The sequence below is a fragment of the Ochotona princeps genome, chromosome 5 (genome assembly GCF_030435755.1).
Source record: "Ochotona princeps isolate mOchPri1 chromosome 5, mOchPri1.hap1, whole genome shotgun sequence".
NCBI classification, from domain to species: Eukaryota; Metazoa; Chordata; class Mammalia; order Lagomorpha; family Ochotonidae; genus Ochotona; species Ochotona princeps.
This window is the reverse complement of record NC_080836.1, coordinates 39,126,257-39,153,133: the sequence shown is the minus strand read 5'-3', so window position 1 is coordinate 39,153,133 and position 26,877 is coordinate 39,126,257. Positions and strand designations below refer to the sequence as shown.

Below are 26,877 nucleotides of genomic sequence, written 5' to 3'. Positions count from 1 at the left end.
TGGACGACTTGTGTGAGAGTGGTACTTTCAGCTTCCCCCATCCTGAGAGGCCACTCAACCATGTGCTCGCTGGAGTAATCTTTGTTCACAATGTCTTTGCAAAGGCTCAAGCAACAGAGCAGCAATGGCAATTTGGTGGACTATAGCACTGGTCCAGCGTATAGATCTTACTCCACACTCCCAGGCAGCCTTACAGAGGATGACAACAGGAGGATTCAAATGCTGGCAGACACGGTGGCTACTCTGCCTCGGGGACGAAAGCAGGTATGGCTCTGATTTTGTACCTTCAATACTGTCATGTTCTCCTAAGAGCTGAGTGATCATGTTTGTCCTACTTTGTATTAAACATGCTGGCTTAGAGGCTTCAGGATTAGGGACAGTGGGAGCGAGGAAGGAGGCTAAAGGCCCACAAGAGCTATTGGACTGGGTTGGAGAGTGGAGACCATAACCAAACACTCAAATCCTCTTTTTGTTCCCCGAGAAAAACTTAAAAGCTGTCTTTCTCACTTGGAGAGGCACTCAGATAAAAGGAAAACTTGAGCCTAGCAAACTTGAGGATGGTTTACATGGGCACAACCACAAGTGCAGCAAAATTTCTTTCTCTTCAATTTCTCATTGATTTTTTTCCCCTTTTATTCTAACTTATAGTCCTTGTTAGTCATTTCAGCTCATAAGCAAAGGAGTATATTTCGTTTTTCCTGAGGACAAAGTTTGTTGACTAAGTTATCTTTGACTCTGGGCATTGGGATGTACTTCACGTCTCTGAGAAGGGAGACTTTTGGATGGGTGAGGGCCAGATTGAACTGCAGCTCAGCCACTTGGTGGCTGTGGGATCTTGAGCAAGTCATTCAGTTTTATTTTCTTCTGAAGGGAATATAAGTAAAGACGTGCCCTTACTGACCTCTTGTGATGCTTAAGTAAGGACATGTGCAGTGCCCAACACAGGGCTTGACATGCAGTATTTGCACATTAATGGCCAGATTACACTATTTGAATATTTTTACTGCAAAGTGTTTTCCAGGGGATGGAAACTCAGAAAATTCAGATCCAACTGGATTAAATACATTTTTTATTCTTCATTTTCTAACATGCAAAGAAAGCTTAAAAAAAAAAAAAAGAACAGAGTGCTTCCTCGGCTTGTGCTGGTATGACTTGCTGTCATGCCTCAAGTAAATATTTGAATGCAGTAAACACCTGCACAGAAACCATTTAGAATTCCTCCAGAAAGTAGAATCCCCGCCCCCACCAAATTTTTCCACTCTAATCTTGCTCACATGTACCTCTCATGCTCCTTTTAGTAGCAGGATTGAAGGGTTCAGCGTTGCATACCGCTGATTCCTTTATATTTTTCTTATAGAAGGTAAATGGCATGGTTTTCTGATTTGGATTGTTTGTCTTTTAACTCAGTGTGTTTTTATTTGAAACAGGTTGTAAATTTTCCATTCCTATGCTCTTAATTAAGTATCATTCATTTTATTTACTATTAAACCCAGAAAGTTCGGTGCAACAAAGTGGTCTGAGAGGATGTAAGGGGAGAGATAGACATCATGCTGCGTGCAGGAGGCACAAAGAGCAGAACAGGCTTCCGGTTAGAGTACAGTTTGCCACTCAGTAGGCAGAATGAATACGTGTTATTGAAGATAAAACAGCTTAAATGCTCTCCTCCCAGTTACATGTCTTTGAATACAACCTTGAAGGATATTTGGTATTACACAACAAGACAGCCATTTGTGTGCAGCACAGGACCTGGGGCCTTGCGCACATGTTCAGATAACTGCATGATACTGAGTGTGTTAAGAAAAGCAGTGCATGTGTAGGAGATAAAAGATCTCAGAGCTCAGTTGTTTTGCAAAAAACACATCTGTACGTGTTCAGTAAAAACATATTTTCAGTCTAATGTTGGTGGAAACCACAAATGTTGACCTTGCAGATAAAGAAAGCCGGATGTCATCCAAACTTGGATAATCAGTGGAAGATTCGGGTAACAATTTTAGGAAAGTGATGTGTAGCTGGAGAGAGGAACTTTGGCAGTAGTAGTTTGAAGGAAAAGAAAATGAGACAGTGGTGAGCAGACTATGAAAGGCATTGAGAGTGAAGATTGAGTGAACTTAAAAAGGCAATCAGTACGAGGGGGCTGATTAAAGGAAGAAAAGAGTGTAGGTGTAGGAATTCACACCTGTGTGTGCATGTACGTGTGTACATGCCTGCCCTGCTCATCGACCTGCACAAAATAGTACATGCGACATTCGTGCCTTCTCCAGATCTCCTCATGATCACATATTTTCACATGGTGAACTTTTTTGTTCAAATAGCTTCTTGTTATTGTGGGGATTACTTTTTCTTTGGCATTTATTTTGTTTATTTATTCTTAAAGTTTTTATGGATGGAAGGGGGTAAGAGAAAGATTTTATGTCTGCTTGTTCACTCCCCAAGTGGCTGCAATAGCTGGAGCTGAGCCAATCTGAAGCCAGGAGCCAGAAGCTTCCTCTGGGTCTCCAATATGGGTTCAGGGTTCCAAGGCTCTGGACTGTCCTCCACTGCTTCCACTGCTTTCTCAGATGATAAGCAGGGAGCAGAAAGGGACGTGGAGCATCCGGAATATGAACAGTTCCCACATAGGATCTCTGTGCATGCAAGGCGTGGACTTTAGGCACTAGGCTACTGAGCTGGGCTGTCAATTATTAATTTTTTTGCAGTTAGTTTGAAAAGAAACTAAGACAAACCCTCTTGAACACGATACTTTGAGTGTATGCATTTATTATCAATGAGATTCAATGCAAATATACCCAGAACTTCACAGTTTTTCAAACCAATATTCCTTTCCCTGGGTTTTTGGAAAATGATCACCCATTTGGCACTGACTGAACTGCAGGCAACAAGATCCCTGTGTTGCAGCCACATGAACAGGTGTTTCTTGCCTACCATTATTTTTAGCACTTTTATGCTTCTTTTGTTGGTGCCACAGGTTTTTGTAAAGCTGTATCTGGTTACCCTGTAGTCTTGGATTCATCTTCACCATCAGTTGGATGTGTTCGTTGAAAATGGCGTACAAATAGATTTCTCTGTGCATTTGTATTGCTTCATTACCTGCATCTGCTGAAAGTGTCAGACATCCCAGAAATTCTCCTACCTTTGAGCATACTTTAAAAAAAAAAAGAAGAGGCCAATGCAATGGAGAACTTTGTTGAAAAGAGAAGGAAATAAGAAAAAATTTAGAAACACTCAAGGAATAGTGACTGTGTCTGACTGTCACTCCTCACAAGTTAGCTTCAGCGTAACTGAAGCTGAAAGTTCACTTTGGGGAAGTTAACCGAATGTTGTAATGAGAACTAGGGATCTGGCAGTCTGGCAAGAAATATGACAACAATACTAGTGCCACAAGTGGCCTTTGTTGCCTGAATTTTCTTTCAGTTATCAGATTATTACTAGCTAAGCAATTCCTGGAAAAATAATTTCATGTATAAGTTCAGAAAAAGAATATGTATAAAACTCTGTAACGTGTAACTCTGTTAGGCTTCTTTGAAGCTTTCATATTTCTGGCAGCACATCTACCAGGTATCAGCTCCAAAGTGCTACTCACTCCACTAAGGGGATCTCATTATTCCACAAGGCTTTTAGGTAGAATTCGATGTTAGTTTCACTAAATATGTATTTGAGTCAACATCTAGTAATTTGGAAAAACAGTTTGGTGAACCTATAATCTGACTCTCCCCAGAAGCTTCAACTTTCTGTTTAAGATGCTTACTTAAAGTACTTACAAGTTAGCAAATTGTTCCTTTATTTAGTTGTGCCTTTGATTAGTCTGCCAAGCCTTGATATCAGCATCCCCGGACTCATAAAGTAGGACAGGAACTGTATTCATGGAAAAATTAGGGTGAGGTAAGGGACGCATAATTTTGGGACCTTCATAGCAAACGACACCAACAAAACACCTAACTTATGAATTAGATTCCTCCCCCTAGCCTATCAGGAAGTGAGCACACAGAAAGGAGGCCAGGAAGTAGCTGCCGTTTTGCAGCAGAAGTGGCCACAGGGTTGAACTTTGAGTTCTTCAAAGGCAGTGCTCTGTTTGGCTGAGCTGCACATTGCCTCTATCTTTTGCAAAGGGACAGCTGAAGTAGTTAGTCTTGGTTTCCCATGAAATCAGGACATGTGAGTCAATGTGTAGCAGGATAAATTACATTCTGAATTTTAAAGCCTGATCTTCTAAGTCATGTGATAAAAAACAGAAGAAGAGCAGTCGTAGCCCAGCCCCCCAGGCATCATTAGATTAGTGGCTAGCAAGGACTTAAGGAGCTTTGTCTATTCAGCAGTCATAATTGAATGTGTAGTTTGCAAGCCTGCCAAATTGCTAAACCTAGATCTCTCATATTAGATAATGTGTAATAAAAGACAGCTGCTGCCAGCATATGCTGTGAATTGCACACCAGCTCCTCATTCATGATTTTTGATGCCATCACTAGAACCCTGAGTAAAGCAGCCTGAACTACTTCCCCCAGGAAAAAGAGTACAGGGCCAGTTGTTTCCCAAGTATAAGACCTTTGATAAGACTGAAACACATTTCTTGTCACTTATGCAGATTTTGTGCTGAACAAGCAACATGGAAGGAACCCTAAGAACATTCCTTTCTACATCACTTGAATCTGACAGCCCTGATCAAATACAAGGAGGCTTTGTGTCAGCACGTGGCCAATGTCAGAGATTTTGATGGTGCCTAATTTTTTTTTAAAATTTATTTATTTTATTGGAAAGGCGGATATACAGAGAGGAGGAGAGACAGAGAGGAAGATCTTCTATCCGATGGTTCACTCCTCAAGTGACCGCAATGGCTGGAGCTGAGCCAATTTGAAGCCAGGAGCCAGGAGCTCTTCCGGGTCTCCCACCCGGGTACAGGGTCCCAAGGCCCTGGGAGATCCTCAACTGCTTTCCCAGACCACAGGCAGGGAGCTGGATGGGAAGTGGAGCTGCTGGGATTAGAACTAGTCTCCATATGGGATCCCGGTGCGTTCAAGACGAGGACCTTAACCATTACACTATTGTGCTGGGCCCAGTGCCTAATTTTTTTTAAACTGCTTTGATTTGGATTCTATGGTGCCTGAAACAACTTCTTTACTAATCCGGGTGGGAACTAATTTATAATTTGACCTATTCTTGGTTGTGTGTCACTACTAGTCCAAGTCAGTCACTCCACAGTAATTGAACATTGCTATGGTGCTCATGTTGTGCTAGGCAAATGCTTTTATCTTCAGTCACTTAGATAAATAAAAAGATTGGAAAAAGGTGTATGGGGGACTTTTCCTTCTCTGTAGAGGTCTTGGGTCTGTCTTGTGAACCTAAGGATTTTGATTTGAGTCTATGAAGAATTATATTTTATTTAAAAGGCAGGTTGAGTGCAATCTTGAGGATGCTATTACTGCTGTGATTGTTAGCCTAGTAAAAGCATATTAAAATGGCCAAAGCTTGAACTTTACTGAGTTATTCTTTTTATTCACTCAGTCAACATTTTTATGTTAAGATATGACTATCTTACGTTATTTTTTACTCATCATTTTCTCTAGTACTTCTTGTTGGATTGAGAATTTTGCTGTTTTTTTCTCTGGTGTTTCTTAAAAATATGAAACATTTTTAAACAATTTTATTTTCTTTGATAATTATGTTGTTCTTCCAGTGATTATTTAATGTAATGAAGATCAAAGTTAAAGAATATCTTAATACATATATTCTGAACTTGGATACTTTAATATGAATATCCACTCTCATGCATTTGCTTGTAATATTGTCTTATACTTTATTTCCATTTATTTCTTCATTTTTTAAAATTTAAACTGTTTCAGGCCTTATGTTAGGATTTGGGGTTAGGAGGTATAAAAATACATTCTTTAAGAGGCTAAAATCACTGTGAAGATTATATATACAATTTAACCAGTATGCTCTTCATTTAAAGACATACAAATATAGTTCCACATATATGAATATGGGAAGTTTTGATATCAAAAGTACTTATTTTAGAAATATATGACCAGCAGACAGCATGGTAGTGTAGCACACTAACCTGCCTGCAGTGCTGACATCCCATATGGGAACTGGCTCACGTCTCAGATGCTCTGCTGTTCACACATCTTCCTGCTAATGGCCTTGGAACTCAGCAGAAGATGGCATCCCAAGTTCTTGAGCCCTTGCATCGATGTGGGAGACCCAGAAGAAACTCCTGGCTCCCAGCTTCAGACTGTCCCAGCACTAGTCTTTGTAGCCATTAGGGGAGTAAGCCAGTGGCTGAAAGAGCTCTCTCTCTCTGATTCTCCCACTGTCCCTGCAATTCTGACTTTCAAGTAAAATAAATAAACCTTGAAAAATATGTATGATTTTATGATGATTGATACATGATTAAATATTACCTACCTTAGTACCTTACAATCTGATTTGAGTGGAAGACAAACAGATGAAGGTAATGAAACAGATGAAAAACTGTGATTATAGTTTAAGAGGAAATTTGAAAATGTATGAAAATGCAACTTTATTGCCCTCTTTTGCCATTCACCGCATAGATAATCTTGCTGTGTTCTTCCTTGTCCTTGTAAATGATTACAACAAACTGTACAGCATTTTGTAGGCCTTCTACAGTCAGTCTTTAAGCAAAATAAATGAGCTTTAGCACACTTAGAAAATAATTTCATTTCTGAGCTATACTATTTGTCTTTAGGGTGATATAAATGAATTGAGGTCTAAAACTTACAAAAGTGGGAAACTAAATTAATTCCCATCAAACTGGTGAAAAGAGATAAACTCTCTGCTCCCTTTATTGACCAATGGCCAAATTTTGAACAGAGGAACATTCCAGGTTATTTGCCCTTTCCTATTGCAATGTCGCCTCTCCTTCTAAAAGATGCCTTACTGTGCATTTCATTCTGAAACTTATTGCACATGCTTCCAGTTTTCCATGTTGTTTCCTCCCTCTGTTTTAATATATTTATGGCACTATGCACTACTCTGATACCTTACGTATTCATTCATATATGAGGGCACATTGAAAGTTCATGGAGAATGACATTAAAAATACATGTGAGAACAGTTTTTTTGAAATGGTTAAATAGGTGATTGACAGCCATATTAGGCCGACAGTTAAGTGGTTTGGGCTAACATAATACACTGTGTTGGGTTGTTGGACAAAGAGGAACAAGCTTAAACACTTATTAAGTTTCCCAAGCAAAAATTACATAAAAACTCTCAGCAATGCTTCTAAAAATAAGAAAACAACTTCGTTGACTTTTATTCACAATGATGGTGCATATCTTGAAAACTTATACTCACTTTTTAAAAAGATTTATTTATTTTTATTGCAAAGTCAGATATACAGAGAGGAGGAGAGACAGAGAGGAAGATCTTCTGTCTGATGGTTTATTTCCTAAGTGGCTGCAACAGCCAGTGCTGCGCCGATCCGAAGCCGGGAGCCAGGAACCTCTTCCAGGTCTCCCATGTGGGTACAGGGTTCCTAGGTTCTGGGCCATCCTCGACTGCTTTTCCAGGCCACAGGCAGAGAGCTAGTTGGGAAGTGGAGCTGCTGGGATTAAAACCTGCGCCCATCTGCACCCATATGGGATCCTGGCACATTTAAGACTTCAGCCGCTAGGCCATTGCGCTGGGCCCCTTATATTCACTTTTTTTTAACGTGTAAAGGAGCAAAGATATTATTTATATCATCTATACCGTCCTGAGGTTCCTTTCCTTTGTTGACTGCAATCTCACTGCGATTACTCCAAAATGATTGAAAAAATAAGTCACAGACAGAATTGAGGTAGGTTCAAGTAATCAATTCATCTGGATTGTGTCTGTATATGAGCTGTTTTTTTCTGTAATTCTGTTTTTTTCCCCCTGGAACCAAATTCAGCTTTATTGATATTCCAATTACACACATGTGTTTAGGCTACTAAGCTTTGTTCATACATACCACTTCCCTTCAGAATTTATGTCTTTGAAAGCAGAGTGAGAGAGCTTTCGTTCACTGATTTTTTTCCTTCAATTCCCACAATAGCTGGGGCTGAACCAGACCCAAACTGGAAAGCTGGGACTCCAACTGTGTGTCTCACTCAGGTGTCAGGGACTCACACGCTTTAACCACCAGCTCCTGCTTCCTATATAGCAGGGAGCGGGACTGGAAGCAGGACTCAATTTGAGGGGCTCTATCATGACATGAGTGCATCAAGGGCTAAGCTCATCCACCGAGCCATAACATTTTCTCCTACGGGCTGGTGATTCAACTGAAAGTCTAACAAACCGAATCACTGCAACGAACAATGTCATTTTATCTGCACTGTTAAAATCTCTTACGCATGAGTACTGGGGCTCTGTGTGCCTTTCTTCTGGGTCTTAGAATTCTTTGGTGAAATCCTGAAATGGGTGAGTATAGATTGCTGTGGTTTATCTTTCAGAGGCTGTTTTAAATGCAGTACAGAGAAGGAGTGCTCATGGGACACACTGGGGCTTTGCCAAGATGCATGAACTTTTTTTCCTGCCTTACTGCATTATTATCTGAGCCCTTTTTAATTCTTCACATGTAATTGCTGAAAGCACTCCTGCTCACTTCTCTTCTGCCATTGCTGGACAAAGGAAATCCTGCCTTTAGCAAGCATTTTCCAGGAGCTGGGCCAAGGAAATTGATAAATTCCATTGCATACTAGCAGAGTTTACTTAGATATCTTAAGGACCTTCAAATAATTATATACGTTTTATATTTTTCAGCTTGCTTTGACGAGATCTGGTTCCTGGGGTGACTTTTCCTGGTCTCAAAGGTAAAAGTGATTTGTTTATTATTGGATCTGTTACCAAGATATTTGGAAACACAATTAAACAAACTATTGCACGCAGACACCCATGCACACAAACACAGTCATACATACTGAAGTTTATACAATTTTTTGTGATAATTATTTTTTAAAAGATTTATTTATTTTTACTGCAAAGTCAGATATACAGAGAGGAGGAGAGACAGAGAGGAAGTTCTTCCTTCCAATGATTCACTCCCCAAGTGACCGCAATGGCCAGTGCCGTGCCGATCCGAAGCCGGGAACCAGGAGCTTCTTTCCGGGTCTCCCACATGGGTGCAGGGTCCCAAGGCCTTGGGCCGTCCTCGACTGCATTTCCAGGCCACAAGCAGGGAGCTGGATGGGAAGTGGAGCTGCGGGGATTAGAACCGGCGCCCATATGGGATCCCAGCGCGTTCAAGGCGAGGACTTTAGCTGCTAGGCCACGCTGCTGGGCCCTATTATAATTTTAAAAAACCAAATGTATTGAGTGTGTTCCTTTGATGTTAATGAAACTTTTAACATTTTTAATACAGAAAGCTTGTTACTGTGGAAAAGCAAGATAATGAAACATTTGGATTTGAAATTCAGGTAAGCACTTTTTAGATTTTCCAACAAATAACATTACATTGGTAGTACTATCATGTTTGAAAAAAGTCATTGACGTTAGGGGTAGAGAATTATGGGGACTGGGTTTTATTCAGTGCCTACAGGTTCCTGGTTGTTTTTCAGTGTGCTAAGCACTGTCGAAGAAAACACCGAAGCTGCTAGAATAACGTCCTTATTTTAGAAATGAGATCTGCTCAGGTCCTAGACTTGATTTCTTCAAAAGTGCTTGACGACATTCTGTTCTTAAACAAGAAAGTGAAATACTTTTTTACAGATGCATTTTTATGTGTTTGCATTTTGATGTAGTCTTTGTAATTGTTTTATTATGCTGTGTATCATGTTATAAATCTATACTTAAAAATTCAAGAAATGCTGGAAAGACTACATCTTGTATGTGGAATACATATATTCCTGGATATTTCCCATTGTGTTTGCTTCTTAAGATTCATATTGGATATAGTGAGAAAGTTTTCACCCTTGTAATCATGACAGCACTTTATAAATATTAGTTGAACCGCTGTGGGACATTCACATCTACCTTTATATTGCTGTGTGCTGTAAGACATTTAGAACAGTCTTTATAGATTGGAACACGATTTCCGAAGTGTTTTATTTCTTGTTTGCTATCTCCTTCCTTCTTCATGACCATGTTTGTAGTGGGAGTGAAATAAGACAAAGGAAGTCTAGTCCAACCAGACACATTACAAGTGGCTTAGGTATAACTGCTCTCTTCCCTAGGACTTTTGCATTTTCTTCAGATGTGCTTTGCATAATTACATTCCTACTATAAATCAGATTTTAGATCTTAGTTCTGGAACTGCTCTCAGAAAACTTTGGTATGAGATCAGCCCCACAATTGGAAAGTCACTGTGTATTTTAAGATCAAGAACAGGAAGCTGCTAAGCAAAACATGTTTTATGAATAAAGGAGCAAAATGGAATGAACAGGGAGAAGGCTGTAAGAGAAACCATCTTTTTAATTTTTGAACTGTTTGGCTTTTAAATTTGTCAAACTTTATATTTCTCCACAACAATTGGTGAAGTCTATTTTTAATAGTGTCCTCTCGTATACCCTATTTACACAAAATACTCTCTATATTGTCCTAAAGATACTATGCTTTTTGCAATTGCTTCTTGTCAAATGAGAATTGCGCTCAAGTACGAGCAGCAGCTGCTGCTGAAAACAGGACAAATAACAACTTACTTATTCTTACTTTTCTCACTCTGTTATGACATGTGTCACAGCTTTCACATCCTCTTCCTAGGGCAAGGGTTAAAATTATTATCAGTGGACAATAGACCATCCCATGGTTGAAGCTCAGCCTAAGTTTATGGTGTCAATCCTGAGCATGAATGTGTTAAGATGATGCAGGAAACCACACCTCTATGTATTCCTTCTGGCACATGCCTCGCAATATCAGCTTCATGTCCTGAGTTGTTTTCTAGTGTTCATGAGATTTGTTGCATGAACAAATAGATGAAATATTTCTGGGAAGTTTTTGAATACAAGAGAGATGCTCATAGATCTGTATTGTATACCCAGTGTGAATACATATTTGATTTCTGGCATACCAGGTAGTTGACTTTGGAAGATACTAGCTCCATCCTCTCTGCTTTTTCTATGGGTGTCAATTATCTGCTATGTATGGCAATCACACAGTATGATAAAGACACCGACTTTAGATTTGTATTCACCTGAGTTTATATTCTCTTAAATTTTGCCTAAGAGGAATTTTCACAGTTTCAATTGAAATACTATACTGAAGGTGGGTAGAGCATGTCTGGTTAAGGAGATGAGAAAAAAATGACAGATGTTTGACTAAAGGTCATTAAACAATAGAAAGGCCAATATGATATGGTATCTAAAAAACACTCAAGGTGATCATTCAGTCTCTGATGCTTGTAACACAAGCTAAAAGGCTATGGTGTGAGACAGTGAAGTATTCAATTAATTAATTTTTCTGTAATATTGGGATTTCTGCCATTTCCTCTTTATCATTATCTCCAAATTGTATACTTTCTGTGACCATATATGCAGCTGCCAGCTAAATAAATCATCATATACCTCCTGCAACATACTCATTTGGTTACTGGTGATGCAGGGTAGATTCTCATTGCTAATGATAATTGTTAAAACCGTGGTTTCTCAATGAGTGCCAGTTATATTTTGGATCCATGTACTGCATATGCTAGACCATCCTTCCATCTCTGGAGAGGTTCAAGATGAAACACAAATGCTCTGGCAGAAAAACTGTTATTAGGGTCTTTGACATAGATGGTAAGTGCATCATATGATTTCAAAAATTCACTTAAGGATAGAAAAAAAGAGTGGCCAACTGTTGGTTCTCCCCTCACATGTCCACAATGGCCCCGGTTGGGCTAGGTGACAGACAGAATGAGGCACAGAATGCTAATCTGCTGTGTGGGTGACTAGTCCAATTCCTGCTAATCACTACCTCCTCTTGGTATCCGCTTTGGTAGGAAGCTGGAGTCGGGGGAAGAGCTGGCACTGAAATTAGGAGCTCTGATGTGGGACATGGACATTTTTACTGATGGGTTAAATGCTCCCCCGTTATCCTTTAATCTTCCTTCTGCCTTTAAGTTAAAGAGATTGGAAATGCTTTAGAAATTGAATAGAAAAAGGTACTTATTTTTATTGGAAATGCAGACTGATTTCTCAAGAAGATTTATCCGTTTATTTTATTTAAGTTTTTGAAATTATTATTATTATTATCATTTTATGATACAGTTCCATAGGCTCCTGGTATTTCCTTTATCCCAGCCCCAATCGCCCCCCTCCACCTAGTTCCTCTATATCATTACTAAAGTATAGTTCTTCATACACAGTCATATGTCCATCATTGTGGGCATGGACAATGGCAGAGTCCAGCATCCTATTGTCAAGATATAGTAAACAGTTTCATTGTAAGTCCATCTTTGTTTAATTTATTTTAAAGGGAAAAAGAAAGAGAGAGAGAGAAAGAGTGAGAGTGAATCAGAGAGAGAAGAGAGAGACACAGAGAGAGAAATAAAGTTGAGAAAGAACTGTTCCATCTCTTCCATCATTGTTTGGTCTGCTCTGCAAATGGTTGGAGTTAGGCCCGGCTGAGGTCAGGAGCCAGGAACTCTATCTTTGTGGCCCACAAGAGTGGCAGGAGCAAAATCACTTGGATTATCTTCTGTTGCTATCTCAGGTGCATTAGTAGTGAGTTGGACTGGAAGTTGAGCAGCCTGAATTGGAACCTGCACTCTAATATACAATGCTAGCATTGTAAACAGAGGTTTAACTTGTGGTGCCACAATGCTAGCCTCAGGAATCAGAAATTTAAAACTCCTGCTAAACTCAGGCACCAATTTTGATGTCAAATGAACCCAGAGCTCATAACTTGAATGTGTGTGGGGGGAAAATGTTACTTATAGATAATGGGGGCATGATATCTAGCAAGCATTTGTTCATTGTTTTGGTACAGTTTTGGATTAAAAAAAAAAGATAAAAAGATAAAACAATCACCATTGAACTAGCTGGCTAAATTGAGGCAAGAGAAGCATAACATATTCTCATTTACTGGGGCAACAACTAACGAACCAGTGAGAATTCAGAGCAGATGTGCCCAACAGTGCTTTGAAAGAAAGGTAATTGAATCAATTACAGTACGTTAGAAGAAATACAGGGCAAATTGTCATTATTTGCAAAACTTAGATTTAAAATAAGCATTGTTGGCATATTTTCCTTTGCTTGAAGTACTGTTTTGTATGTTCCTGAAGTGAGTACTTAAGCTTGGGAGAATCACATAGAAGTTTTTCTCTGCTCTTAGCTCCAGTTGTTAATTCCATTAGTAAATTAGATACTTAAATTTTTTCTCAATAAATATGTAACGATGTAGTGTCAGGTGGTCTATAGAACTGAAGATATAAAAAATTCAGTACTCTCGTCCCATTTTCCTTTTCATGTCAGATTTTTTTTTTTTTTTTGATGACTGGAATTAAGCTGAAAAATTGGTTCCTTTCATTCAGTCTATTGTTATGGTAGCCTTTCCAAATCGTCCTTTCTACTTGTGTGTGACACTGCTTGCTGGTAATTGACAAACTTTTAGTTTTTGACAAGTAGGTTTTGGATTTTTTCCTAATAGTAACTGTGTATTACCTTCATTTTCACAGCCTTACAGGCTCCAGAACCAGAATGCCTGCTCCTCAGACATGTGTACTCTGATCTGTAGAGTGCTGGAGAACAGCCCGGCTCACTGTGCTGGCCTGCAAGCTGGTAATTCATAACTTTGTTTGTCAGGAGTCATTGCAATAGCAAGAAATGAAAACTATTTGCAAGTGAAGGTCAAGGTGGGATTTATGCTTCAGATTATCTCAGTGTTTTGTATTGGTCAGATATAAAGCTTGCTTGTTTTGTTTTTTATTTGCATGTCAGCAGGCAGTATTTCCCTAACCAACGTAACATTCATGTTTTTCTTGGCATCTCCCAGGTGATGTCCTTGCAAATATCAATGGTGTGAGCACAGAAGGCTTAACCTACAAACAAGTGGTTGACCTGATCCGATCTTCAGGGAATCTACTCACGTAATTATTCACCTTGTTCCCATAGGGCTTCAGAGCTGTGGCTGTCTCTCAGAATGCCTGCTGAGTGAATGAACAGATTTTTGTTCAAGGATCACAAGAAGGGGGGCAGTGTAGCATAGCTGTAGGATTGGGAACACACATTTTTACTTTGGTTTGTTTCTAGTCAGTTCCTTTTGTTCTTCAAAATTTCCTCAGACTTGAACATAGTGTCAACATCTGAAGTCTGGAGAATATCAACAGCCCAACCGCCTGTGTGGGAAGGCGAGCATTTCAAAACGTGTTTTTAAAGTCTATTCAATTCAACTGGTACACATGCTCTTTGGATTAAGAGGAACTGGTTCCGTCTCCACAGTTGATATAATCTTGTGGCTTGAACATATGAAAGATCAGAGGGCTGTGCTTTTTCCCTCTCATGCCACAAGCTGTTGTTTCCCTCTGCTAGTGCTCCATTTGGCAAGAAGCTTTGTCTGCCTAATCCTCTCCAGCCTGAAACCACTCCCATGCCCAATGCTACTTGTTAATGGGATATTAGTTTCCCCAGCTTGAAATTCAACTGACTTCTCCATTTATTATTTGCCTGGTGCCTAACAACTTAGTAAGTAATTGAAAGGTGAAATTCACTCATTCATTACGGCAATGCTTGTTGGGGAGTGTGGTGGTGGTGGTGGTGGTAAATGCCATGGTTTTGCGATGGGCTCAGGAGAGATCAAGACAAAGGTTCTCTTAGTGCTTTATGTTGTGGTTACTGGTAGATACTCTGATGGAAATAAATAGAGCAATGACATGGAGCATGGAGTAAAAGAGCTGCTAGTTTGGTTCAGATACGTACACAGGTCCTCTGTCAGGAGATGAAACTGGAGTTGAGTCCTAAATGAAGAGAAGGGGTGGTCATATGAGCTCCTGGTAATGAAGTTTTAGGAAAAGAGAAAAAATGGATTTTTCAGAGTGGGCTTGGCAAGGGATGGAGGGAAAACATAGATAACTGGGTGTTGATGGATTTGGGAGAGGACAGCTAAGCATGAAGACCGAGAGTTGGTAAGGAACAGACCTGAGATCTCAGCAGCCATGGCAAAAAGTTTTATTCTGAATGAGTTGGGTCCTGTATCACACCATTTGCTCTTCAGAGTAGCTTTATGGAATTTTTTTATGTAGATTAAAGGGCTTGAGGCTTCAAGAAAGTTTAGTTACATCATCCAATCAATAGGTTTGGGGCAGGGATTTGGTCGCTTTCTCTCTATGCCAAGATCTATTCTTTTCAGATGCAGCCAATCATTATAAGTTGCCAATAAAATTTTGGATGTTCTTCTGTTGAATTTCAAAGGATATTTTGGGTTTTTTGGTACATGGGTAAGATATCTGGTGATGGTAGAGGACAGAGTCCAGTTCTTTGGGTCATCTGAATTTAGGGTAAATGTTATGCGCTCTCTTGCTCCTGATAAGCCTGGATCCAGAAGACAGTACTGTGTAGAGTTGAAGATAAAACTCTAGTGATTAGAATAAGGAAATATTCCGTGTGAGTGAAGTGGGCAGGCCACATGTGACCACATGTGGAAAATTCAGAGGTGAAGGAAACAGAAGACCATGGGTACAGATGCTGAGAACAGTGGCTTACTGATGTTTTGGTCTTATGCATCAATTGCTTGGTCAGATCGGATCAATATCGAAAGTCCCAATGAAATAGTCTTACAAATTGTCCCCCAGGTGTCAAGAATGCCTTATTGGAGAAACGGAGCATGTTTTGACTGTCATCTCATTATCTTGCCTATGATGCTACTGGAAACACAACCTCAAGACTTTTCTTGTACTTTTATAAATTAACTTTCAGCTCAATTAGGACAACGAATTTGAACTACTACTTTAAAATTGCTTATGTGTGTGATTCACTGACTTTTCATCATACTCAGATTAATGGTTTTGTCATCCAATACTTTTGCCTTGAGCACAGGTCAAAAACCAAATGACTCAGGCAACATTAAGTCTCTTATTTTTAGAAAATTATTTGCTTTAGGAAGAATGGAGCACTATCTTGCTGACAATCCTAGGATTCAAATCTGATAAGCTAAAGATCTTGAGATGAAAGAGTTAATACAAAGGATATTATCATATAGAGTTCTAGTCCTGATATTTCTTGTTCCAAAATTTTCAGTCAATTTACAGATGTGATGGTTTCCAGAATCCTAGGAAGGAAAAGATTTCTCCCCATTTCAAGAAGTAACATTTTGATTGCTAAATGCTTATTGTTTTTGTTGTTGTATTTTTTGTGCTTAGCCTGGGGCTTAGCGTCTGGTAGTAGATTCAAAATAAATGAGTATTAGTCAATTGAATGAGGTGATTCAGTCTGTTCCTGCAAGAGTTAGCACTGGTAGTAAGCAATCATCACTGTCATAGAGCAGCTTCTATCAATATGATCTGCAGTGCATAAATTCATCAGGATCTTTTCCTTCAGCCATTCTCTTAAGAAAGGTTGTTTTTGTTGTTTGTTTGTTTTTTGTTGTTTGTTTTTCCTTTCTCATTTGCTTTCACTGAATGTTGTCTGAAGATTTGGCCCAGGCCCAGACTCTTGCAGTGCCATGAGTACCATAATGTTTATGTTGCAATTTAATATAGTTTGTGCTCAAAGTGTAGTATTCCATTAGGATGGCACTTGTTTAAATGAATCACTCAGGTAATTTACCCTTCTCCTTCTTCTGTTTCTTAAAACAGGATAGAGACTCTTAATGGAACAATGATTCTCAGAAGAGCAGAGCTGGAAACGAAGCTGCAAGTTTTAAAGGTAATTTGATAAAGAGAGGAACATTTTTCATCCTTGAATTTGTAAGTGGTAGAATAAAGATCTACATGAGGAATGGAGATAACCCTTGAAGATGAAACGTAATGATTAATTTAATTTCTGAATTATCAAGAGCCACACAATTACTTTTGCAGGAATATCAAATTCAACAAACAGGGTAAATTGCTTTCTTCCTTCCTACAGGAAGGTACTGCACAAGAAGAACTTATCATCAATGCACCTGTTATCTCTTTTGATTTACATGATGTTTGTGGCAGCTTGTGTTTGCATCTGATTCCCAAGTGATACATGATTGTGCTATGGCTGTTTTTTCATTGTTATCCTTTTGTGCTCTTCCCTTTGGCCTTATTCTTGAAACAACGGCCATCTCCCTGCAAACCTAAGTCTGTCCTTGAATGTGCTCTTATTGACACACAGACTATCCGTTTTGAAAAGAAAGAAGTTAACATTTGTAGGAGATAGTACATGATGCAGTGTATTCTGCAAAAATTTTTGGAATAGCTCATTGAGTGTGGAATAACGAATCTCGATTTTCCAGGCTATTGAGAATCTATTAAGACCTAAAGGCCAGACCCTCCTAGCTCAGGGTGACCTCTGTATCCCAGTGCAGCCCCTGCATAGTGATGATGTGGCCATCTTGAGTAGAGATCTCCAGGCTTATATTGGTTGGTTGCTTCTTTGGGCTTTGTGTAGAAACATTAGTGATCTTCAAGCAGTGCATGGAAATGCATGTGGTGACACATTGCATGGATTTCAAGAAATTTTGCAGTGTAGTAAACTTACCCTGTAATTCCATAAACTGTTTGAAATTCCCTGATAGCTGCTATTAGTTTCTTCACAAATCATTGGCTTACCAACTTTTGAGTCCAAGAGGGTGGATTTCTTGTATTTACATTGAATCATGTATCTTTCTGCTCCTTTACATTCAATATATTAGTGATATTTGTTTTCTTTTTTGTCAACATGGGCTGAAACCCTTGCCATTTTGCTTTTCCTTTTAACTGATTTCTAAAATTCATCGAGAAATTTTATCAGATTTTGATGGGAATTGAATTGCGTTTGTAAGTTAATTGAGACCATTTTAGCTTCAATTTTCTAAATATTTAGCAAAAGAACCTCAAACTTTGTATTTTATTCTTTTATGTGCTTTAAAAATACTTACATAATTCACACACTTTTCACATCTTATATTTCTCATGTACATTCTAATTTTATTTGCTATGGCAAATGTAATGTTATAATTTTCAAATGCTCATGCCTTTGGTTTGTGCAAAATTTAAAATTCACTAGTGTTTGTGAGCACCCTTTGTTCTTGAAATTGTAGACTTCCTTATATTTCTATATAAAGTTCATGTTTTCTGCAGATAATGAAATTTTCCCCATCCACCCAATTATTTGACTGTTTTATTTTTCTTCTCATATAGCATTGGCTATGAACTTTACTATATTTTATTTGTGGTAGACATATACTTGACTTCATTTTTAGAACATTTTATTTTCAGAGGCTGAGTGACAAAGGAAGAAAGAGATAAAGGGAGGATGGAGAGATCAAGAGAGAAAGGAAGAGACACAGAGAAAGATCTTCTCTCTTCTGGTTCTCTAAATGGTTGCAGCAGTGGGGCTGGGCTGAGCCAAATCGAGGAACCTGTAGTCTCCTCCAGGGTACCCTTTCCTGTGACAGGGATTCAGCTTCTTTGCCATCATCTGGTACTTACTAGGCCTACTACATGGAATTGGATTAGAGCAGAGAATCCAGACATAAAGCAATGCTATCATCTGCTACTTAGTAGGCCAACTGCATGGAGTGGATTGGAGCAGAGAAGCCAGGACATGAAGCAATGTGTAGGTATGGGATGGCAGTGTTGGAAGCAGTAGCTTTATTGTCCTCTTGTTCTCTACGTTAAAAGGCAGACTTCTAAAAGTTTGTCATCCAATTTGTATAAACAGTAACTAGTACTTTATATTCTACTTAGCTTTTTAAAACTGTCAATGTTCACTTGTTTTTCTAAAATGGAACACAATTTTGGAGCCAGTGCAATGGAATAGTATAGCTAAGCCTCCGACTATACTGGCAGAAAACCAGTTGAGTGTGTTTGACCTGCTGCTCTGTTTATAATCCAACTCATTTCTTATGGCCCAGGAAAGCATCAGAGTATGACTCAAGTCTTTGGGACCCACGTAGCAGACCTGGAAGAAGCTCCCTGCTGCCTGGCTTGGGAACAGCTCAGTTCAGGCCGTTGTGATCATTTGGGGAGTGAATCAGTGGATGGAATATTTCTCTCTGTTTTTCTTTCTCTCTGTAAAATGTGCCTTTAAAATAAAAATAAAATAATCTTAAAAAAATGAAACCTGGCAAAATGGCTCAATTGGCTAATCCTCCACTTCTGTGTAAGTACCAGGCGCTAACCGATTGCGCCACTGGAGCCCCTAATCCTCCACTTCTAAGAGCAGGGATTCCATACAGTGCCAGTTTGTGCCCCAGCTGCTCCACTTCCCATCCCACTCCCAGATTGTGGCCTAGAAAAACAGTGGAGGATGGCCCATAGTTTTGGGACACTGCATCTATATCAGACTCTACTCCTGTATCAGAGGTCCAGATGAAGCTCTTGGCTCCTAGCTTCTGGCATTGTATCTGCTCAACTCTGCCTACTGCAGCCAATTGGGGAGGGTGAACCAGTGGATGGAAGATACTTTTCTATGTTTCCTTCTCCCATAATCTGCCTTTGCAATAAAAATAAATAAACCTTTAAAGAAGGAGTATATTCTAGAAGAACATCTTTCTAAAAACAATATTCTACTTTGAAAATCTGACTTTCTAGTCCTTCTCTCTTTCTGTATTGATAATCCTTTCTCAAGGGTTTTTCTACCTTTCAATCTTACTTTCATTTTTCTGGTTGACTTCATTATTCTTTTATTTTTATTAATGTGCCATAATGCAATTGGACCTGGATTTACATTCACATTTACATTACTTAGAACTTGCAGTCTGTTTTTTGATCTAAAGATTTGTGACATTCTCTTTGGAAAACTATCAGGTCAATCTCTGATGGATCTTCATCACTCCCTATTTTATCTTGTGGAATTCACATTACATAGATTTTAGAGTTTTGATCTATCATCCATGCTTTATAATCACTCCTTCCTGTTTTGTAAGACCTAGCTCTTGTGTTATAGTCTTTTAAATTACTTAGCAACATCTTTAGTCATATTCATATTTTCTGCATTTTGTTTACAATGCGTTCTTTCTACTGAGTTCTTAAAATCCATCTGATTTTTATTGTCAGGTAATTCTTTTTCCTTTGTATCTGTTCTGGGGTTTTTTTTGTTTCAAGTTGTTTTTGGAAACATTGGTCTCATCATCTCTCAAGAAATGATAGACATTCTTAAAGTCTGTTCTTGGCATGTTTCTATTTTCATTTTACTTGGAGAGAATTCATAATTTTACTAGAGTAATTGTCTATGGGTATTCAGGGTTTCCCTTGAGTGGTATGTGCTCCTTTCAGTTGGCTATGATAGACAGAGAGCTGCTTTCATTCAGTCCTACCAGGCTCCAATTCAGGGCCTGGGCTGGCAGCTTTGCCCTGAGTGGTTAGTGTGCTTCCTGGCTCAGGCCTTCCTTTCTAGATACAAGCTCAACTGCAGCTTTTCCTCAGCCTCTTTTGTTATTGGATCTTTGTTAATGTATCTTTGCTTTCTTTCTTTCTTTTTTTTAAAGATTCATTTATTTTAATAGGGAAGTCAGATACACAGAGGGGAGGAGAGACAGACAGGAGGATCTTCCTTCTGCTGATTCATTCCTCAAGCGCCCACAATGGCTGGAGCTGAGCTGATCCGACTTTCAGGAGCCAGGAGCCTCTTCTGGGTCTCCTACGCGGGTACAGGGTCACAAGGCTTTGGGCTGTCCTTGACTGTTTTCCCAGGCCATAAGCAGGGAGCCAGATGATAAGCATGGATTAGAACTGGCGCCCACATGGGATTCCAATGCATGTAGGGTGAGGACTTTAGCCGCTAGGCTGCCGCACCAGATTGCCAACGTATCTTTTCTTGAGCAGGGAGTATCTTGGTCCCCCATCTGTTTTAAGTGCTTTTAAACTGTGTATTGCTGTAGGACCTGAATTCCTAGCTAACTTTCTGTTTCTACATCTTTAGAAGACATGAGAGGTCAGTTCTGCCTACCTTCTCCTATTTTCTCCTACTTCCAATCATGGAATTACAGGATTTCCAGCTCATTGGTGTTCAGACATGCAATAACTCAGGCTGGGAACCCCTCCACACACTGACATTTACTTTGTTCTGTGTAATTGAGCATTGTATTTCTCAGAAGACTTAGTGTTCAGTCAAAAACTCTTCCTTAAAAACTTTGATCCCTTTAAGCTCCATTTAAGGGATTTTTCTTTTCTCCTGACCTATAATTCAAATGTTAAACATGAAAATGTCACTTCTAATGATTTAGCTGGGAAAGCCAGTCTTAAACTCTACTACATACAGAGTTTATAGCACATGGGAAATATTTTGCTCAAAATCTTCAAGATAGTCACTGAACCATTCCTTTCAAATCTGTAACATTTTAGAGAATTTATAAGTTAAACAGGAAGTCATCTGCATAATTATAAGTACAAAAGTGTCATGGGAATGTTTAACTGTATGTCTTAAGTAGATTGACAACATGGGGAGAGTATTTGGAACCAAGCCAGTGTGTGATGTGACAAGTTCATTTCAGGAAGCCAGTATTTACTGAGCAACTGCTATGTTGCCAACCACTGGGCTAGGTACTATGAGGTGAAGTGCCATTAGGGCTTGATCTCACATATGCTTTCTGTTTTAAAGGTAAGAGTTTGTATCTGTCCAAATCCTCTGTTATGATGTGAATAACATAGGCAGAAACCTGCTTTGAAAATAGGGAAGCTCAATTACAGACTAAAACCTCTTAGTCACGCTGCTATGTCTGCTCTTTGTGTGGGTATTTTCTTGGTTTAAGGGATGACTGACTTAAATGACTGGGTAAAGTCAACACAATACCTATTTTAAAGTGTATATTTTCACAAAAATGTGGTTTGATAAACTCTAGCTTTGTGAATTTTTAGGTAGTAAATGCAGAAATGTAACCTTCTCTTCTTTTTGTGTTTAGTTTTGATTGCCAGTCTGTCCTTAATCTCTAATGAATGCTTATTTTCTTGTAGACAACATGTCTCTCTAACAGAGAACAAAGGGTTCGGTACATTTACTGTGTTCGTTGTATTTTATATTCTGCAGGTCCCTGATTCTGCCCTGTGGTATTCACATAGGATTACCTGGGTTACAGGAAGTAGGATTAAGGCAGTACAGGAGTCTTAGATTCATTATACATGATATTAAAATATAGAATGAAGAAGAAATGAATTGAGCCATGTGTTTTACTGTTTTGATTTGCTTCTTACAAATGATTTTGGCAAGTGTAAGGATTGTTGTTTAACGGTACTATTGCCAAGGCTTGAGTAATTCTGTCCTGGTTAGGGCTCAGTCCCTTGAAGACCAAGGAACAATTATGTTTCCTGTAGGCATTCAAAGAATTTATGTTCTATGTATCCTGATGACATTCATAGAATTTATGTTCCTTCTCTCAGGCCTCTCTCACACTTGCTTCAGGTAATTTTCTCTTTTCCCTTTTGGTTTTAATCTACTCTTGATTTAGGATGAGTACACACAGGCAGATCTGAGCTGTTCACTGTTGCTTTTTTTGCTGGCGGGAATCAGATGGCAAGGGGAAGGCTGGAGTATAGGAATACGAGTGTCAGGGAGAGTGAGCCTGTGATGGCAGCTCGTCGGATGTTAGCTGTCTGGTATGCTTTTGATTTCTTCTCTTTCGACCGACTCCCTGAGCTAGGCTGGGCCTGCTGTACTGTTCTGGCTACCACAGCTGTCAGTTTCATTCTGCTCTCAGGTGCTGAGGAGGCCCGAGAAGGAGGCAGTTAGGAGGTCAGGGCAATTAGCTTAGCCACATCGTAAGTTGAGTCTTCCAAGCAAACATCTCAGACCAGGTCATTTCTCTTTTTGATGTAGCAAATAACTAGCTTTCCATCAGAAAAAGATGTTTCAGTACCCTGGCTTCCATATAAATGATGACATTAACTGAGGGTTTATTCGATTCTAGCCACTGTTCTAAACCCTTTACATCTGTTAACTTGTCCAATTTCCATGAGAGTCTGAGGGTTTAGGTTCTCTTACTGTCTATTCTGCAGATGCTTTAAGTCAAAGAGTATAAGTCCTTGCCTTAAAAGCTAGTAAGTTCTTTTAAACAAACATTCTTGTTGTATAAATAACATGCAATATGAAAACACTATATAAATTCCATTGCTTATGTTTTTAAGAGAAAATTTGGTACTACTACATTATACCTTTCATTCTTTTTTTTTTTTTTTTTTTTTTTTACAGCAAACACTGAAGAAAAAATGGGTGGAGTTCAGGTCTCTGCAGTTACAGGAACAGCGCCTACTTCATGGTAAATGTGATTTCCTGTTCAGAAACCGCAGTAACATTTCATCCCTTCAGTATTTCTGCCTCTAAGCTGTTTTCAGAATATAATTATTACCAGAAGAATTTGCACAGTACTGATCACAGATACCAGTCTGTATTCCTTTGGTATAAATGATTGTGACCTACTGATGGAGAAGGGATGAAACCAGCCATAGCCAATCCCCAGACTTGTAACACATGTGTGTATGAAAGCATGCACACCTGTGTGCAGGCATCTGTTTGCAGGAGGCATCTGGATATGTTAGAACAGTAAGAAAGCTTTCCTGACTTTCCTACTGCTCCAGCCACAAAGGATTTGCAAAAACCACTAACTATGCGATTGTGAAGTAAACACTACACCTTCTTTAGGAGTCTGTGTTTACAAACTGGAATGTCTGGTAAACATTGTAATCCATTGTTAGACTGAGATAGATAAGCTCTCTTGGTATCTGAGAAACCTTTGCTTCCGCTACAGGAGTCATCCAGGATAGCCCATGAATGTGGGCACTACGGGCACAATGGGATTTTTTACAGCAATACCTTGATGCACATAGATCTTGGGTCAGAATACTCCTAAAGTCATTGTTGCAAAGTTTTTTTTTTTTTTTTTTGACTTGAGAGAGTCCCTTACTGTTTTTTTAAAGACCTAGGTAAATAAAATATCCAATGCATGAGCTCCTTCCTCTCCAATAAAAAGAAAATCATTATCCCTTGCAAGATAGAGAAAAGTAAATTTTATCAATGAATAGGAAACATTTTGACTAATCACTGCAGGGCTAGCTGTGGGAAACTTGGCAGTTCAAATGGAAAAAATAGTCTCTTTATATTATCAACCAAGGACAAAGAAGGACAGCAGTAAATGCAATGAGTACAAAATAATAATGATGATGATGTTGAAAAATTCTGGGTGTGTAGTGTGCATTACTTTTCTTGAAACAACATCACATTCTTACCATGCTTTTCTCAGCTTGGTATTCCAAATACTGTCCTATTTTTTAGGAGCATGTCAAGGGACTCCAATACTGTGGTACAGGTGGCATATGGACAGGACATTCTTCCGTGTGAGCTGACATTTGAGTTTGGGAAGCTTAGGTGCAGGTTATGAAAGCTCGATGAAAAACCTCAGCCAAGTGCATATAATCAAATCCTTCCAATGAATCTTTATTTATTTGAGGACAGAGTTGCTTTTTGTATGTAGTACTATTCCATAATATTTAAATCTTGCAAATGAAAGTTGGAATACTGAGGCTGGAAGATAGTTTTATGTTATAATAAACACTTTCACATTTTCACTTTTGTAAGTATGTTTCTCATATAACTGAAATGACTTTATAATAGCTTCACAATTATTTTAAAAAGGACAATAGCAAAGGATCAGAGGAACTAACTGTAGAAAACCCATAGAACATAGAATTTCTCCATTTTTTTTGTAACCCCATTTCCATGTGAATCAATAAAAGATTTCAAGGATCGTTTACGTTTGAAAAATGCTTATTTAAAGAGTCACAAGTCACACTGGCATACTGTCAGTTGCTTAAACCATTCTCATAAGAATAGTCTTGGTTTAATTTTTTTTTTCTTTTTGGTTTTGTAGCTTTCATAAGCCATGGAACCCTTTCCTTGGAAGCTAGTCCATGAAGGAAAGTCCGTGAAATCCCACTCTAAATGTTATCAGGGCCTCATAAAAAGTCACTTGATCACAAGAGTCAAGGCTTAGTGAAAAATCTATTCTCCTTTGGTCTTAGTTACTTAAAAGAGAAACATTGGTTTATTTGTAGCAGTCACTGTCAGTGCCCTTCAACAGCACTCCTGGTCTGTTTTCCAGGTGATGCTGCGAACTGCACAAGTTTAGAAGACATCGACGTGGATGAAGTCTCTTTGTTTGGGAACCTGCCTGGGCCAGCTGCGTCCCTCATGGAACGGAACCGACTATCCAGCGAGAGCAGCTGCAAGAGTTGGCTGAGCTCCATGACCATAGACAGCGAGGACGGTTACCAGACCTGTGTGTCCGAGGACTCAGCCAGGGGCGCCTTCAGCAGGCAGACAAGCACAGATGACGAGTGCTTCGTGCCCAAGGATGGGGATGATTTTCCGAGGAGGTCTTCCTCGAGGAGGAACCGCAGCATTAGTACAGCCAGCAGCGGATCCATGTCTCCCCTGTGGGAGGGCAGCTTCTCCAGCGTGTTTGGGACCCTCCCCCGAAAGAGCAGGAGGGGAAGTGTCCGCAAGCAACTCTTGAAATTCATCCCTGGCCTTCATCGTGCTGTGGAAGAGGAAGAGAGTCGTTTCTGATGCGTCATGATGCCCTTTCGAATTGGATTATTTCCCAAGAGTCTCTCGGCTTCTCCACACGAACTCCACCCTTCTGATGGGAAAGCACAATGGACTGAGAAACCCACATGTTATTTCAGAGCAGCAGGGATCTTTATCTGATTCTTTGTTTTTGCTTCTTAAATCATGTTTCAACTCAAACTGTTCAAGTATTAAGCAGACAATAGGAAAATTAAGTAATGAGTTAGGTATTAAAACAAATTGGTCCAAGTGTCCATGCTTCACGTGCTATTTTCAAAAGTAAGGATCCTATTTATTTTTTAGATCATTGTATGGAATATTGAGAACTGTGTGACTAGAGATAATGTAATTAGCCAGACTATTGTTCATAGTTCAATTCCATACGTTACAAAACTGTATGCTTGTTTAAGCTCTGTAGCTACTAGAATTCTCAATAGTAGAGTTTTGAATGTTTCTACTAAATATATGAGAGTTCGTAAACAAAGGTGACCATTAGCTTTTTCTCATACCCTACGTGTCAGTAAGGAAGGAAATAACAAGATTCACGGTGAGGGATTCACTTGATGAGAAACACAGAACAATGTGGCTGAGATACAGGCTGCGGCAGGTGAGAATGAATCCTTTTCTTACAGGGAGTCCAGGCAAAATGGATGGGAATCTCATTCTGTTTGCCTAATTTACTTTTTGTTCTTATTCAACATTGCTGACAGCTCCAGAGGACTCAGAGTTTTAAATATATATGTATTTCTTTTCTTTTGTTCTCTGTCTTTGCTGCAAATGCCCAGAATTCACAGAGAAAAGCCAGTCTCAGGATTTTTCTAGACTGTCTCATACACTCCTTACATTATATTGTGTATTTCAGTGATGACCTAATTGCTCCTCTGTTGCTTCTCTTAGTATCACATTTCTGTCTTTTCAAAAATTCTGTATTTTATTCAGTGTCCATTAATGTTCATAATTTCTCTGTTCTGGTGATAGAGTTTTACAGTAAACAATCTGGGCTACATGATAAATAGTCCTGACAGATTTAAGCTTGCTGTGTGTGAAAGTGGTGTACAGCAGGCCACTGGTGAAAGTGAAGTACAGCAGGCGCCCAGTCTCTTTCTTGCCCCAAACAACAGCGTTCGGGTAATGATAGCTGATGTCAGAGTTTCAGAGCCTTCTGCTCCCAGGACTGAGACTTTGATTCTGTTTTATCAGAGTGCATGTATGTCCTTTTTCAGGGACAGTAAAACAATCATTTACCAAAAAAATAAAAGTTACAGTTAGGGTGTGTGTGTGTTTGGGAGAAACTGACAGTTGGCTTTGTCTGCAACCTTTACACCTA

At 39.2% G+C, this 26,877-nt stretch overlaps 1 protein-coding gene across 1 annotated transcript; it reads left to right on the top strand.

The window, feature by feature from the left end:
* On the top strand, positions 1–26,563 carry CYTIP (cytohesin 1 interacting protein). The gene is made up of 8 exons (XM_004577150.4): positions 1–264; positions 8,737–8,786; positions 9,335–9,389; positions 13,565–13,667; positions 13,882–13,975; positions 16,679–16,748; positions 23,178–23,244; positions 25,084–26,563. Exons 1-8 carry the CDS (start codon positions 91–93, stop codon positions 25,548–25,550), a joined length of 1,080 nt encoding a protein of 359 aa, XP_004577207.1. The 5' UTR covers positions 1–90; the 3' UTR covers positions 25,551–26,563.
* The last annotated feature ends 314 nt before the right edge of the window (positions 26,564–26,877 follow it).

What these genes read in the sequence shown, in the direction of transcription:
- CYTIP (XM_004577150.4), top strand. Translation starts at nt 91, where the DNA reads ATGTCTTTGCAAAGGCTCAAGCAACAGAGCAGCAATGGCAATTTGGTG. An exon ending in TGCCTCGGGGACGAAAGCAG is followed by an intron (nt 265 to 8,736) that starts GTATGGCTCTGA and finishes TATATTTTTCAG; the next exon opens with CTTGCTTTGACGAGATCTGG. An exon ending in TCTTCAGGGAATCTACTCAC is followed by an intron (nt 13,976 to 16,678) that starts GTAATTATTCAC and finishes TTCTTAAAACAG; the next exon opens with GATAGAGACTCTTAATGGAA.